The sequence below is a fragment of the Pelophylax lessonae genome (assembly GCF_965119305.1).
Source record: "Pelophylax lessonae genome assembly, chromosome: 8".
In the NCBI taxonomy this organism is placed as follows: Eukaryota; Metazoa; Chordata; class Amphibia; order Anura; family Ranidae; genus Pelophylax; species Pelophylax lessonae.
This window is the reverse complement of record NC_138775.1, coordinates 23,895,994-23,912,773: the sequence shown is the minus strand read 5'-3', so window position 1 is coordinate 23,912,773 and position 16,780 is coordinate 23,895,994. Positions and strand designations below refer to the sequence as shown.

The 16,780-nt window shown below is 45.5% G+C and overlaps 1 protein-coding gene across 1 annotated transcript in view; it reads right to left on the bottom strand.

The window, feature by feature from the left end:
* Positions 1–16,780, bottom strand: part of QARS1 (glutaminyl-tRNA synthetase 1) — a 181,413-nt gene that overhangs the window by 133,260 nt on the left and 31,373 nt on the right. Inside the window, exon 2 of the mRNA XM_082265362.1 lies at positions 1,839–1,986. Within this exon, the coding sequence (XP_082121488.1) occupies positions 1,839–1,986 (148 nt within the window). The remainder of the gene's footprint in view (positions 1–1,838; positions 1,987–16,780) is intronic.

The following is a 16,780-nucleotide window of genomic DNA, read 5'->3' as shown; positions in this document are numbered from 1 at the left end:
AATTCACGGCCAACAATCGGTGCGTGTGTACGAGGCTTTAGTGTTCAACATTTACAAGTTGAAGTTGAACAGTACTTTGAAAGCATCAACAAAGCTCGTAAATTGCTTTTTCAAAGCTTGCTGTTCACACCTGTGGGAAACAGGCCTTAGAACCTCTGCCATGCTTTCACTACTCTTTGGGGCTCTTAGTTGATGTACCCAGAAAAAAAAAAAAATGGAAGGACATAACTGTAAAAGTAAAAAGGCTGCATGTACAGAAAAAAAACCTGCTGATCTCCCAGAAATACAGGGAGATCCCAACTTCCTGTACTAAGCTGGCAACAGTGCTTCTGCTACGCTAAAAATCACAATCAAGGTTATCCGGTGCTGTTCTCATCTGTCGACTACAGAACTCCTCCCCCTAGGTTATGCAGATAAGGAGAGGTTGGCATGTTCTGAAGTTTAAACCAGGAACGAGCATCCTACGGTGACAACCCTGCTCCTTCACGGATACAGTAAAGCGAGTGAGCGTGGTCACCCTAGGACAGAAGTCTGTTACAGCAGGATCACCAGGAAAAAATAAAAAAAAAAAAAAAAAAAAAAAAGACTAAATCAGGCCATACAAAGAGTAAAATGCTTTCCTGTAACGACGGGTTGCAGGAAAGAAATTCACTCAATTCCCCCATCAACACTGGAATCCCTCCTGCCCCAGCCATTGTATTCTCCTGGCGGGGGAGGCCGTCCCACCGGGAGAAGACATTGATTATTGCTAGCGACTATACCAGCCGCTAGCGATAATCGCATGAAAATTCTGGTAGGCTGGTTGTACCCAAACCGCTCGATCAACTTGGTACATTAAGCCTTAAATCTTAAGTTTAAATCTCGGCAGGCTCCTGCTGAACCGGCCGAGATCCGAACAGTCTATGGCCGACCTAAAGGCTTGTTCACACTTCCAGCATACTAAACTGAAGAAGTTTAGTGTGTGGGCAGCTGTCCATTTTGGCTTTAGTGAGCCACGGCAAGGAGGCGGTGTGATGTACGTTTCAGTGGATCACACAGTTCACTTTTTTCCCCCCTTTTTAAAAGCTTTATTTGAAGTGCAAAAAGGGACATGGTTACAGAACTGCAACGTGGTGGGCTGCTGTGTGGTGCCATCCAGTGTGCTGCAATAAAACGCAACATGTCTATTTTATCACAGCTCACTGCATGCGCCACACCTCTAAACTACACTGCAGTGTGAATGAATGGGGCACACAGGAAACAATTGTTTTCTATGTGCCCGAGCGGTGACTAGCATTTTCCCAATGTGGAAAAAACAGTCACCACACTAGTGTGAACGAGCCTTCATGGTTCCATCCCATCTTACATCCCGTTCACACAGGGGCGACCCGACTTGGTGGGGCGACCTGTGAAGTCGCGTTGCACAGCGTGCACCGCGACTTCGACGCGACATGCACGGACTTCATATAATTGAAGTCAATGCAAGTCGCCTCCAGGTCACCCCAAAGTAGTACAGGACCCTTTTTCTAAGTCGGAGCGACTTGTGCTGCTCCTATTAGAACGGGTCCTGTGCTAATCTATGGCAGGCGACCCACCGCGACTTGTCGGGCGACCAAGTCGCCTGACAAGTCGCGCTAGTGTGAATGGGGACTTAGGCACCTGTAATCTGCGATATATAAAATGTTGGAAATACTTTAGATTGTTTGATTTCAAAAGAGAAACCGGAGGAAGAAAAGCTAATTTACAAGAACCAGCCACCATGCAGGCCCAAATTGTGCTCACATACTCCAGCTCCGAATTCCCCCCATGGGTGCCCCCCCCCCCCTTTCACCAATAGTCACCAACTGCAACTTAAGTACCATTGAGCTGTAGATCCGTCCCAATCTTCTTGCGGATGATGTAGCCCACCAGGAAGTCCAGTCTCTTTGCATCCTTGAGGCGTGTGGAGACATTGTAGAGCAGCGTTCCAGTTACCTTGTCTATGGAAGGACCCAAAACAGACTGAGCCTGAAAACAAGCAAACAGACACAAGACCGCTTAGACTTATTATAACACATCATTGTGTAATAAGGCTCAATGGGAGCAAATACTGTTATGTTGATAAACCAGACTGCATCAAACTCATACATCCTCCCAACATCCCATCAGATCACTGGGGTGAGCCATCAAGAGAACCTGTCACTTGGTCCTGTACGGGCAAAGTAAAGGGTTTATTTCAACCGGTCCGACAGCTCAGACAATGCCTTGCAAGTACTTTGAAGGCTTACGCTCACTTCTGTCCTAACTTTATACAATTACAGATTCACTGAGAAAGTTGATGTTAATCAAACTAACTAAAATACGCCCGTGCTCCAGGCTTTTCCCCCTCTGCCTAATGCCCCACAGCGAGCCACTTGCTATTTGGGGGAAATCATGCATGCTCACTCCTGAGCTGGCCGTGTGTCCTGACAGTGTGGCGTGTGTACCCAAATAAAATTGATGTCCTTTTTCCCCCACAAATAGAGCTTTCTTTTGGTGGTATTTGATCGCCTGTGCGATTTTTATTTTTTGCGCTCTAAACCAAAAAAGAGTGACAATTCTGGTAAAAAAAAATTATAATTATATATATATATATATATATATATATATATATATATATATATATATATATATATATATATATATATATATATATATATATATATATATATATATATATACATATACATACACATACACATACACATACACATACACACACACATACATACATTTTATTTTTTTAAACCTTTCAGAGCCAATTTGTATTCAGCTGTATCCTGCTTTTGGTAGGAAAAAAAAAAAATCCCAATAAGCGTATTTTGGTTTGCGCAAAAGTTATCGCATCTACAAACTAGGGGAAAGATTTATGTCATTTATATTTATTTTTTACTAGCAATGGCGGCAACCTGCGATTTTTAGCGGGACTGAAATTGCGGCAGACAGATTGGACCCCTAACTGACCTTTGACACTTTTGGAGGGACCAGTGACATTACTACAATAATCAGTGCTACTAATATGCAGTTACTGTAATAATGACACAGGCAGGGAAGGGGTTAACCCAGTGGGCGATGAAATGGTTAAATGTAAGCCTAGGGGACTGTTTACTAACTGTGGGGGCCGGGGCTTGTGAAATGATCATAGAGACCTGTGATCCTATATAGAAGGATCACAGGCGCTCTGTGATCATTTCAGAGAGAAGAGCGGTCAGCTGTGTTTACAACAGCTGACCGTTCTTCTCTCAGCAGGGGAGCGATCGTGGGTGGCCGGCGGCAATTGGTGCCGCCAGCCCCGTGCATCGGCATCCCCGCTGCCTAGCGGGGGCGGGATCGCGGCGCTTTCCCCTCCCCCACGTGCGCGACCGGTTCACGCAGCCGAGCCAGCCTGCCACAGTAAAACTGCGGCATGTGGTCGACAAGTGGTTAGAAGCCGAGTGGCTACCATGCAAAGCTGCACCAGATTTTACACTTTCTATTTTTAGTAAATTAACCCCACTGCCTTCTAGTGTGAGCATGACACACAGAACTATTGTTTTCTATGCGTCATTGCAGTAAGTTACACAAGGAGAAGAAAAAAAAAAAAAAAAAAGGGGGGGGGGCAACACAGGTAACGGCACACTGAAGGCATGATGGCAAACATACTGAATAATAAATCTTGGGAAAACTATGAATCCTGCATTGCAGTGGAGCTGCACCCACACTGCAAGGGTTAACTGCTAATTCCTTTTTTGGGGCTTTGAAAATGCAGTTTTACCTTACCTGATCCTTCGCATCCCTTGAAGACGGTGCTCCCCTATGCTCCAACAGTGGACTCTCCCCTGGCGGCCTCCAGTCCAGTGCAGACTACCAGAGTGCAGGGAAGAGGCTGCAGGGATTGGTCTTGCAGAGGAGTTTGCTGGTATCAGGTCCCCTAGAGCAGTGATGGCAAACCTTGGCACCCCAGATGTTTTGGAACTACATTTCCCATGATGCTCAACTACACTGCAGAGTGCATGAGCATCATGGGAAATGTAATTTGAAAACATCTGGGGTGCCAAGATTTGCCATCACTGCCCTAGATCTATCTGGGCATTTAACCCTTGCGGGTGCAAGAGTTTTAGTTTTCCTGGAGTTCCGCTCTAAAACTGAATGAGGAGCGCTTTTTCTCCCAAGTGGCCAAGTGACCAGTTCTCTTTATGTAGAGTAACCACACAAAGTTCAGCCAATGACAGTGGCCCACAGCATCCAATCGTCTCTTGGGAATCTGAAATCTGGTTGCTATGAGTTGTAGTACACCCAAACAATGGATGTATTCATTAAAACAGTGTAAGTACTTAAAAAAAATCGCAGAACAGGGAAACTTCCCTGCATGTTGCATGTATGGGGAGTGCATGGAAAGGGTTACCTCTGTAAGAATGGGGGCTGTAAACCGAGACCCCACCCCCACTGCCCCCCTAACAAGTTCTGAATAGTTCACCATCTGCCGCTGACGTCATTGGACGGGTCCGGTTCTGCGCTGGTGATTGAGTGCTGCAGCCTCGGCAGCGAAACTAAAAACCCTACACAGTCCTGGCTGACAATCTACAAATAAATCTTCTCACTGATAGAGATTACCGAGCACTGCTAATCGGCCTCATGTTTCTGAATGCCCAGATACTCTACAGCTCCAGGCTCTCTATTCAAAAATGACAGAAAGGAATCATCAATAATGGGCAACAGAGCTTTATAATGCTTTGATAAGACTATTTAGGGCATTAATAAACCCAAAAGCAAACATTATATTGCAGCTTCATTCTTGTGATGGCTGCATTGGTTTTCTTTTTTTTAGCTTTTTTTCTTATTTGGAGGCATGGCCAGTAAGTGTTTTCAACAAAATAGGCTGTCCTACACATGAAGCAGAGGGATGAGACAAACCACCTACCACTGCCAGGGGTGCTTACAATCATCAGCTTTTATGCAAAACCTTTATCCAAAAAGGAGCAAAAACAGTTTGCTGTAACGGCTTATAAAGTGCTAGCTGGAGTGTTTTCTTCAAATGTCTTAGTGTATCTAAAATCACTAAACCACACACAAAAACGCACAACCCTGTTGAAATGCGTTGGAAAACGCAGCAAGGCTGCACACGTTAAATTTTTGAGTCACATGACCTTTGAAAAACACCAGAAGCACCAGGAAAATCTCAGCAAAGTCACGTGCGTTTTTTTGGTACCATTATCAGCGCATTCTCCCGATAACACCCATTTTCGGCCTCAAATTCTAGCGCATCTCTAGTGAAGACGTACATAGAATTTAAAGGGATGCATTTTTCTTGAGCTTTTCTTGCGCTAAAAGGTGCTGCTAAGAGGGGACAAATTAATATCAATTTAAATTGAGAGATTATATATATATTATATATATATATATATATATATATATATATATATATAATCTATCTATCTAATATATCTAATCTATATGTATCTATTTCTATCTAATCTCTGTGTGTATATCTATATATATCTATATATCTATAAATCATCTGTATGTATGTATGTATGTATGTATGTATATATACATACATATCTCACACACACATTATATACATACAATTTTATATTCAAAACCTGGTTTCGGCCAAGTCATAAGCACTCCTCAAGAGTGCCTACAAAGCCTGCCCTTTTCTGCCCTGCTCCATTCAGAGAAGCTATACTATGGCTTCCATCAATGAAACACGTTCTATGAATGGAGGTTTCATTCATCTACCCATCCTCCATTCACAGAGCAATATACAGTTAGGTCCATATACATTTGGATACCGGCACAATTTTTGTTTTCAGGTATTTACCAAAAACATATTCAAGCTATAGTTCTATATATATATATATATATATATATATATATATATATATATATATATATAATGGATATGGGCTGAAAGTGCACACTCCGGTTTAATTTGAGGGTATGTACATCCAAATCGGGTTTAGGCATTACAGCTCTTAAGAATAACCACCCCCCCCCCCTTTTTCAGGGGACCAAAATTGAACAATTGAATCAAAAGCGGTTTCATGGCCAGGTGTGGGCAACTCCCATTATGTCTTCATCTATTAAAGTGATTGTAAGGGCTCTTTCACACGGAGCGGACCGCATTGCGATCCGCTCCGGCACTTTTTTTTTTTCCACGGAGCGGACGACATTTGTGTCATTCGCTCTGTATGTCCGCATATCATCCCATCCGTTTGCGGGTGATATACGGACATAATGTAAGTCTATGGGGATTGCGGATGACACCGCTGACATCCGATTTTGCATCCGTTCCGTTTTTTGAACGGAGGAAAAATAGGGTTCTGTTCCGTTCCAAAAAACGGAACAGAACTGAAAGGAAGAAAAATCGGATGTCAGCGGATGGACATCCGCTGACATCCGCAATGCCATTGACATGCATTATGTCCTTATATCATCCGCAAAAAAATAGGATGATTTGCGGACACACGGAGCGCCCGTGTGAAAGGGCCCTTAAGGTTTGTTGTTGTTAAAAATAATAAATAAAAAAAGTTATACTTACCTGCTTGGTGCAAGAGTTTTGCACAGAGCAGCCCGGATGCTCGCTTTCTGGGGGTTGCCCCAGCGCCGCTCCTCCTTTTCATTGGGTGCCCCCACAGAGAGCCGCTTTCCAAGGGGACACCCATGTGGGCACACTCCTGAGTCCTGCTGCTGCATCCATTGACACAGACAGCAGGGTTGGGGTAGGGCACTCTCCTGCCGCCCATAAAAGTGACCCCATGGCGAATCTGATGCTGGGACCACTTTTAGGTTAAAGCAGACCGCCTGCTGTTTAAAACACCAGGGTTATGGCAGCTATCTGTCTGCTGCCATAACCCCAGTATTTAAACATCAAAGTAGCAACGTAAATACACAGTGGGCAGTCCATAAGTGGTTAACTAAACTTTAGGCTTTTATACAGCAGGGACTAACCTCAGCAGATATGCACTCAATAGATTCTCATACTGGCATAGATGACAGGACAATGGGGGGCAGGAAGGGTGGCACTGTGGTATCATGCGAGGTGGACAAGGAGAGTTCTTGCTGCTACAAGCTTGATACAAAGCATCACTACTTCTGCCAGCTTAGCACTAGAAGAGACCAACTAAATCCGGGGAGGAGAGAGCCAGGAGGAGGTGCAGGCTGTGCTCTCTCCCCTCTAGCTCCTCCCTCCCGCTAATGCGGAGCACCTGGATCGGGACTTAAGCACCATCTCCTCCTAGCAAAGAATGTGAGTAAAGTGGGGTACACACTAGTAGAAAATCTGCCGAAAATTCCCGTCCGAGGTAAAATCGTCCGATTTTCGTCGAGTGTGTACACAACTTTCAGCAGCCGATGCCGACATTTTCAACGGAAAAAAAAAACGGAGGGACAAACACCAAATTTTTTTTCGTCCGTCCCCAGCACGACCAATTTTCGTTTAATGTGTATGCAGTACGTCCCATGAAAAATCGGATACGAAAGACCGCGCATGATCTGAAGTTGCCGACAATCCGGAAGTCTAGGAACAAATGTGCCAAAAAAAAAAAAAAAAAAAAAAACGGACGAGAAATTTCGTGAACATTTATGCACTGTCAACTAAAAACGGTAATGAACGCTGAGAAGAGAGAGAAAAATCGGAGGAGATTTCGTCAAGTGCGTACGGCCTTTAACCGCTTGCCGACCGCCGCATGAATATTTACTGTGGCGGTCAGCCCCTCACAGGCAAAGCGACGTAGTACTACGTCGCTAGCCTGTGAGGGTCTAGGGAGCGAGCAAGCGAGCGCACGCTGCCGGAGCGCGGTCACGGACCCCCCCCCCCCCCCCGCGCGTGTGACCGGTGGACCCGATGTCCGCCGGTCACTCGCGATCGTCCGTTAGAGCAGGAGAAAGGCAGGCGGCTAATGTAAACAAAGCCGCCTGTCATTATCCCCTGTGTAAGAATTGAGATCAGACGGTTCTACTATGTAGGACCGTTGATCACTGTTCCTACACCTCAAGCCACAGCCAATCACAGTTAGAATCACGCCCCTAGGGACACACACAACCCCTCCCTCTAAAAAAAAAGTTAACCCCTTCACTGCCAGTGTCATTTTACAGTAACAGTGCATATGTATAGCACTGATTACTGTAGTAATGTCACTGGTAACCCCAAAAGTGTAAAAAATGTCAGTCAAGGGTCCGATCTGTCCGCCGCCATTACGCGTTAAAAAAAAAAAAAAAACAACAAAAATGACAAAAATCTTTCCCTTTGTTAGTAAACACGATAACTTTTGCGCAAACCAATCAAAATACGCTTTTTGCGTTTTTTTTTTTACCAAACATATGTAGCAGAAAACAAATTGGCCGAAAATTGTAAAAAATAGTTTTTTACATTTTTTTTGGGGGGGGGGGGGAATTTCATATAAAAAAATGTGAAAAATATTATTTTTGCAAAATTGACGCTTTTTTTGTTTATAGCGCATGATCAAAAAAAAAAAAAAAAAAAAAAAAAAAAAGTCGCACAGGTGATCAAATACCACCAAAAGAAAGCTCTGTTTGTTGGAAAAAAAGGACGTCAAATTTGTTTAGGTACAGCGTCGCACGACTGCGCAATTGTCCGTTAAAGTCACGCGGTGCCGAATCGCAAAATAGGCCCTGGTCAGGAAGGGGGTAAAATCTTCCGGGGCTTAAGTGGTTAAGCAAACCCTATAACGTTTCAATCTCACATCAGCGGTATCCCCGAGCTGCGCCATCTGACTGACAGTATACTGGCAGACCAGTCATCCTTTACCTGGAAGGCCCCCCACTTGAAGGTCGAGCACTGCACACTTTTCTGTTCAAAAAACAAAATAAGAGATACAACCGGTGCAATCCAGCAGTGAACAGATTGGATTTATGGTAAATACATCCCAAGAATGTACACAAACCCTAAACCGGGAATGTCCTTTTATGGAGTGAAAACATGACGGAGTGACTCACGAGGGAGCGAAACTCATCAACCTACTATAAATCTGCAAAAATACCCAAGACAAAGAAATGCCACAGAACTGGTCTGAACTGAATGGTTTGTCCTCAGCACTGTACTCCATGAGGACAATCAGATGAGAGATCTGCACTCCGTACAATGTGTATGTCACCAGCCTACAAGACGTCACTCCCCTTCCATTGAGGGAAAACTACATCTAAAACTGACAATCATATCTTCATCTCTCTATAGTAATCAGTAGACAAGAAAACTATCAAAAAAAAAGGAGTTTATGAAATTCCCCCAAAAAAAATGTAAAAATCAAAATTTAACATTTTAGGCCAATTTGTTTTCTGCTACATGTTTTGTAAAAAAAAAAAAAAAAGCGTATTTTGATTGGTTTGCACAAAAGTTATTGCGTTTACTAACTAAGGGAAAGATTTTTGTCATTTTTATTTATTTATTTTTTTTTTTAACGCATAATGGCGGCGATCTGCCATTTTTTTTGCGGGACTGCGACATTGCAGCGGACAGATCGGACCCTTGACTGACATTTTTGGGGGTACCAGTGACATTACTACAGTAATCAGTGCTATACATATGCACTGTTACTGTAAAAATGACACTGGCAGGGAAAGGGTTAACTTTATTGGAGAGGGAGGGGCTGTGTGTGTCCCTAGGGGCGTGATTCTAACTGTGATTGGATGTGGCTGTGTGTGTAACAGCACAGATCAACGGTCCTACATAGCAGGACCGTATGATCTCTGCTTTTACAGGGGAGAATGACAGGCGGCTTTGTTTACATTAGCCGCCTGCCTTTTTCCCGCTCTACCCGACGATCGCGAGTGACCGGCGGACATCGGACCCGCCGGTCACACGCGCGGGCTTCTTAGGGTGTGGGGGCGGGAACGCACCTCCTGGGGCGCGCGCGCCCCCTATTGGCTCCCAGGCTAGTGATGTACTGTTACATCACTTTGCCTGGGAGGGGCAGACCGCCACCGTATATAGTCGGGCGGCAAGTGGTTAAGGTACGTGGTTTATGCATTTTTCAATTGGCTCTCAGGTGTCGCCATCTCGGGTAAGGAAAACTGGCAGCAAAGCCTTGCGGCTTCACAGCTGGTTCCCTACTACGCGCTGCAAATGGCCTGTCAGCGGGGGAAGGGGGGCTGAACTTCCAGATGAGTTCCCCACGGCGAAGTCAGCTGAAAGTGGGAGCAGGTACTTGTCAAAACCAGGTACCTGCTCCCCCCCCCCCCCGGAAAGGGGACAAATGTAGCATTGGAGGGGTGGGGGGGGGTGGAGACAAATAAGCAGAGCTTCCCCCTTTTTGGTGGAGCTCCGCTTTAGAGCAGTATTGACCACTTCAATACCGCCCACTGTCACCCCCTTCCTGCCCAGACCAATTTTTAGCTTTCAGCGCAGTCACACTTTGAATGACAATTGCGTGGTCATGCAACACTGTTCCCATATGAAATTTTTATAAATTTTTTGAGACAGTTCCAACTTTCTTTTCGTGGTATTTAATCACCACTGGGTTTTTACTTTTTTGCTAAACAAAGAATGACAGGAAAAATTAAGGAAAAAAAAAACAAAAAAAACACATTTTTGCTTCGTTTCTGTAATCAAATTCTGCAAATAAGTAATTTTCCTCCTTCACTGATGTGCGCTGATGAGGCTGCACTGATCTATGTAAAATATATATATATATATATATACATAAGATTTTTTTTTTTAGGCTTTCTTCTAGTTTCACCTGGTGATCCAGCAAGCAAGTCTGCTTTTCAAAAGCACAAGCTCTCCAGCAAAATGTATCAATTTTCAAATATAAAAGACAAACCATCTAACGCTGGCAGGGGGGCTTACAATCATAATTTTTTATTCATTTATGTAAAACCTTTATCCCAAAAAGAAAGAACAAAAATAAATAAAAAATGTATGTAAAGTATAATAGGTTTGCTGTAACTGATCACGTATTACCTGGAGTTTGGCTTCAATGTGTTTGTGTATTTAAATCTGCTAGTACATTTAACATGGCCCCCTGCCCCCATACTGGCAATGCTGCTGGGAAAAGGTGCCCCCTGTGATCCTTTATCCAGAGTGGGGGCGCTCTAACACATGGTGTGTGTTACTAGCCAGATCACCAGGTAAAAAACAGAAGAAAAACGAATGCAGCCACCACATTGAATGATTGGTATATTAAGATTTTGGTTTATTACCACTTTAAATCCTATCACTGTGGAAATCCAAATCCTCCCCTTACGCTGAGGCTCCCCTCCACACTGCAAAAGGTTAAATGCTTGTTCATGCCTAGGGGAACAGGAGCAAGCACTTTTACCAACTTAATCCCTGGCCCCAGCAGTAGGTGGCGCTGAAATAGTCTCCCCTGTGCACCAGTCTGTGGGTGGTCCCATGAGGCCCTCACATACAGTGCAGGGCTATTGGCGGCACTGCATTGTTCTTGATAAAGTCAGTGTGTGACCTCCAGAGCATACGGGAGAGGGGAGCCACTTCTTACAGTGTACACAAAGGCTCCAAAGATTTTTTTTTTTTTTTGGGGGGGGGGGGGGTACTGGTTAAGAAAGAAAACCAGGTACCTGCTCCCCCATCCCCACCCAAAAGGTGCCAAATATGGCATTGGGAGGGGAAATGCAGATAAGGGGGAGGTTCCTTTTTTGGGTGGAGCTCTTTTTTAAGTAAAAAAAATTAAAAACCTAAAAAGTTTACTGTGATGATGTCTAAGAAAACAAAATGCTGGCTGCTCCCGAGTTCCTCAGAGCTCTAACAATCACAGAAATACAAAAGAATGTGATGTGATCTATCTAAAAATGGGTCAAACATAAATCCCTGCATCCCTTGCATCCTACTGTGCTGCTCTGCAACAGCCACTAGATGGCAGTGTCCATATGGTCTGAACACCAACAGGAGAAGACATTGTAATCTAGGTGCTGGGGATGTCCTTTGTATATTTTGAGGCTCCCAGCAGAGTTAAGGAAGTCAAGAAAAGGATAAAAACAAAGCATATGTGCAGCTGTATTGATTTATGCAGCAGTCTGTACTGCATCTGGACGCCTAAAGACGTACACCACTTCTGTATGAAGGAGCTGGGATGCGTACATTCTGCACCTGGGCTGCCACCGCCAAATACACACTTCTAAAGGTTTTATCTCCTCCTGAAAGTCATTCATGCCGAGGCACAGAATGGCCTTAGCCTTTACTCATTTAGAATGACTGAAGGCCAAACTGATGCTACACCTGCACTGCCTACACATTGTTGATCTTTATATGTCGACCCTGAAATCACCAAGCGGCAGAGCTGGATCCATTCATGTTGCACACATTTAAAAGTTAGCACCATTGTTTACATGGTTATAGCATAAAAAAAATAAAAACACACATTGGACAGCGAATACACATTCTAGTTTTCGTTACAAAATGAAGCCTGTGTGAATGGGCCAAAAATTATGGCTTTCAAAGCAGAGTATTGCAAGCCCATGTGCACGAGTCCTAAGAGTCCATTCACACTGCTGCGACTTTTGAGGCGACTTGTGTGCCCTCAAGTCGCCCCAAGTCGCTTGAAATAACAAAAGCAATGTAAATCAATGAGAGCCGTCTTAATTGGCACTACTGAAGTCGCTCCGACTTCTGAAAAGGGTCCTGTACTACTTTGAGGCGATATCTATATATCTATAAAATATTAGTACCCAGTTATATTATGTACACCCAGGAAAGAATCCAGGCCTTTTTTGCAAGACAAAAGGCATAATGAGCTAGTATGCATCGCATACTAGCTCATTATGAAATGCTTACCTTAAAACAAAGCCCTGACACGGACCCCTGGATATCACTGTGGGAGCGGACATGATCCCTCGGTGTCTATTCCGGGTTTGGCGGCTCCGGCGCTGTGAGTGGCAGAACCGCGATTACGTCATTTCCGCGCATGCGCGCGCGCGGGGGGGGGGGGCTTTCCGGCAACTTCCTGGCAAGGAACCACCCCCCCTCCCCCTCCCTTCTCTCACCACGCCCCCCCTCCCCTCCCTTCCCTCACACGCCCCCTTGCCCCCTCCCTTCTCTCACCACGCCCCCCTCCCCTCCCTCACACCCCCCTTGCCCCCTCCCTTCTCTCATCACCCCCCCCCTCCCTTCTCTCTCACCCCCCCTCCTTGCCCCCTCCCTTCTCTCTCACCCCCCCTCCTTGCCCCCTCCCTTCTCTCTCACCCCCCCTCCTTGCCCCCTCCCTTCTCTCTCACCCCCCCTCCTTGCCCCCTCCCTTCTCTCACCCCCCCTCCTTGCCCCCTCCCTTCTCTCACCCCCCCTCCTTGCCCCCTCCCTTCTCTCACCCCCCCTCCTTGCCCCCTCCCTTCTCTCATCACCCCCCCTCCCCTCCTCTCACCCCCCCTCCTTGCCCCCTCCCTTCTCTCTCATCCCCCCTCCTCCTTGCCCCCTCCCTTCTCTCTCACCCCCCCCCCTTGCCCCCTCCCTTCCCTCTCACCCCCCCCCCTTGCCCCCTCCCTTCCCTCTCACCCCTCCCTTCCCTCTCCCTTCCCTCTCACCCCTCCCTTCCCTCTCACCCCCCCCTTCCCCCTCCCTTCCCTCTCACCCCCCCCCCTTCCCTTCTCTCTCACCCCCCCCACCCCCTCCCTTCTCTCACCCCCCCCACCCCCTCCCTTCTCTCACCCCCCCCACCCCCTCCCTTCTCTCACCCCCCCCCACCCCCTCCCTTCTCTCACCCTTCTATTCCCTCCCCGTTTTGCCCACCTATCTTCTTTTATCCCTCTGTCTCTCTTTTTTCCCCTCTCTTGCACTTTATTTTCCCATACCCAATGCGTGAAGTCCTGTACGGTTATGTTTCATTCGTTGACTTGCACAATTGGATGTTCATTTTACTGTTGAACTATTTCTTTGATAAATTTTTATTGAAAATATAACCGATGTACAAACAAAAAAAAAAAAAATGGCTGTACAACAGATAGAAATCTGATCCGAGGTGTACAACAATCAGAGAGCGTTCTGCCTGCCTCACATGGCTGGAACTTATTAATGAATAGTAATTTCCTTTGGCTGCTCCCCTGCCCGGCCCAACACAAAGAAATGTAATTCACACATGCGTCATCCTGACAAAACATAGAACTCCTAAAGCCTTTCATCCTGTTTTTAGAAGCTCGTTGTGTTTTTTTTTCCATCTTTCCTAAATGACACTTTCAGGTAAAAATAAACCGACATCACCGCATGGCCACGGTGTACACAAACAATTACCTAAAAATAACATTACATGCCTCTTCAATGCTCCGAGTCCCTGACCCAGAACAAGTGTGTAACTAGGGATTCCCAACTTCTTCATATAAATACTTATTCTGAGGAAGTGACTCGAAGGATTTAAGGGATCCTAAAAACACACACACTGCTTAATTTACATTGTCCTATCTATTTATGTATGTGGATAAGGGCGCTGCTAATATAAATAAAAAAACCCCATCCAAGAGCCGGTTCACACTGGGGCGACTTGTCAGACGACTATTCAGTGCAATGGAACCCTTCTAATCAGAGCGACTCAAGTTGCTCCGACTTGGAAAAAGGTTCTTGCACTACTTGGGAGCGACTTCGGAGCAGCTTGCATTGACTTCTATTAAAGAAGCCATTTGTAAGCCATGTTAAAGCCGCTCTGCAGGGGGCGGCTTCAGAGTCGGGTGGCTTTGAAGCCACCCCAGTGTGAAATCGGCTCTAAGGGTCCTTTCACACGAGCAGTGCGCTCGGCGGACTGCGCTTTTCTCAGCAGGGATCGATACGCCAATCCCTGAGCAGGTGGATGATAGCTCCGTCTCCGCTTACTTTGCAGAGATGGGTCGGTCAGATCCCCGCTCTCCTCTATGGAAGATAGAATGATAAGGGACAGCCTGTCCGTTTTCATCCGATTCCTCCACACGGATGAAAAATAGGGTTTACATCCATCTGGATTTCACGGACAGGATCGGATCGGATAGCAGCGGGTGTCAGTGGAGAGGTCTCCGCTGACATCCGCTGCTCCATAGGGATGCATGGAGGATCCGATCAGATCTGCCTGTAAAACTGACAGGTGGACCGAATTGCAAAGCCCGTGTGAAAAGGAGCCTAATGCCTCATTTCCACTCAGCGGTACGGTTCGGTACGCATTTTTTGCCGTTTCCATTGTCTTATTTTTATAATGCCTCCTATGTTTTGGGCTTTTCTGTGATTTTAACATATGATTATATAAAGATTTGTATATACATGGTTGTGTTTCATGAAGTGCCATTAACCGCTTCCGGACCACCGGCCGCAGTTATACTGAGGCAGAGTGGCCCTCCTGCACGCCACCGTAGACGCGCTCTCACCCCCACTCGTCAGCGGGGACTCCAATGCATGGGGCAGGCGGCTTAAGTTGCCACCTGACACCCCACGATCGCTCCCCGCTGAGAGAGAAGAATGGTCAGCTGTTGTAAACACAGCTGACTGTTCTCTCTGCAATGTCACAGAGCCCCTGTGATCCTTCTATCTATAGGAACACAGGTCTCCGTGATCATTTCACAAGCAATGCCCCCATACAGTTAGAAACACTCCCCTAGGTACACATTTAACCCCTTGATCACTTACTGTTAACCCCTTCCCTGCCAGTGTCATTACAGTAACAGTGCATATTTATAGCACAGATTACTGTAGTAATGTCACCGGTCCCCCCAAAAATGTCAGTTAGGGGTCTGATCTGTCCGCCACAATGTCGCAGCCCCCCCCCCCCCCAAAAAAAAAAAAAAAAACCACACACACACCCACACAAGTAGTTAGTAGACGCGATAACGTTTGCACCAAAAAAATCAATATACGCTTATTGCGATTTTTTTTTTTTACCAAAAATATGTAGCAGAAAACAAACTGGCCTAAAATGTTAAAAAAAAATGTGATTTTTAATTTATTTTTTTTATTTTTAGGGAATGTTATATAGCAGAATGTGAAAAGTATTGCTTTATTTTCAGAATTGTCGCTTTTTTTTTTTTTTAATAGCGAAAAAAAAATAAGGTGATCAAATACCACCAAAAGAAAGCTCTATTTCTGGGGGGGGGGGGAAGGACATCAATTTTATTTGGGTGCAGCGTCGTACGACCGCGCAATTGTCTGTTAAAGTAACGCAGTGCCAAATCGCAAACTATGGCCTGGTCATTAAGGAGGCAAATCCTTCCGGTCCAGAAGTGGTTAAAGTCCACCATAGGAGGACAATGTCTTGCAAACTTTCTGGTATAGAAGCAGTCAGGATGTTGCACTGGTAAAGGCAGGTTCCCCCCCCCCCCCCCAAATTTTGTAATGCACAATTTGAGAAGCTCACAGTGTGCAGTGAAATCAGAGTAAGTAAATTCAGTCCAGGAGGAGAAGAGCCGGCAAAGCTGTGCAAGACTGAAGAGAAGGCCACAGATCATCTCTAAAATAGTTGTTCCCAACCATACAGAGATACAGAAAAAGCAAAATGAGCAGAAGAGAAGGGTCTGAGGCCGCCCTATGCTTTATATATCCATCCTACATAGAGGGACAAAGCACAAACCCACTTTGAAACAACACAAGTTGCCCTTTTAAAAAATAAAAAAATAAAAAACACAACATAGAAAGTGTTTCAGATTCCATCTACTCTCAATTTAGAACTTTCTAATTCTAAAATACAGCCAAGGGACTCAAACCTAAAATTGGTCCATTGCTTTATTAAACCGACACGAATACAAAAAACAGCACGACCGTCCTTCTCCCGGACTGCCAGGAGAGCATTTCAGTTCTTGGGCGACCACCTCTGAACTCGGAGCGCTCGCAGCCGAGGAAGCGGGAGCCGCAGGAGGTGGCGCGTGTCCTGGTTTGACCGGCTGG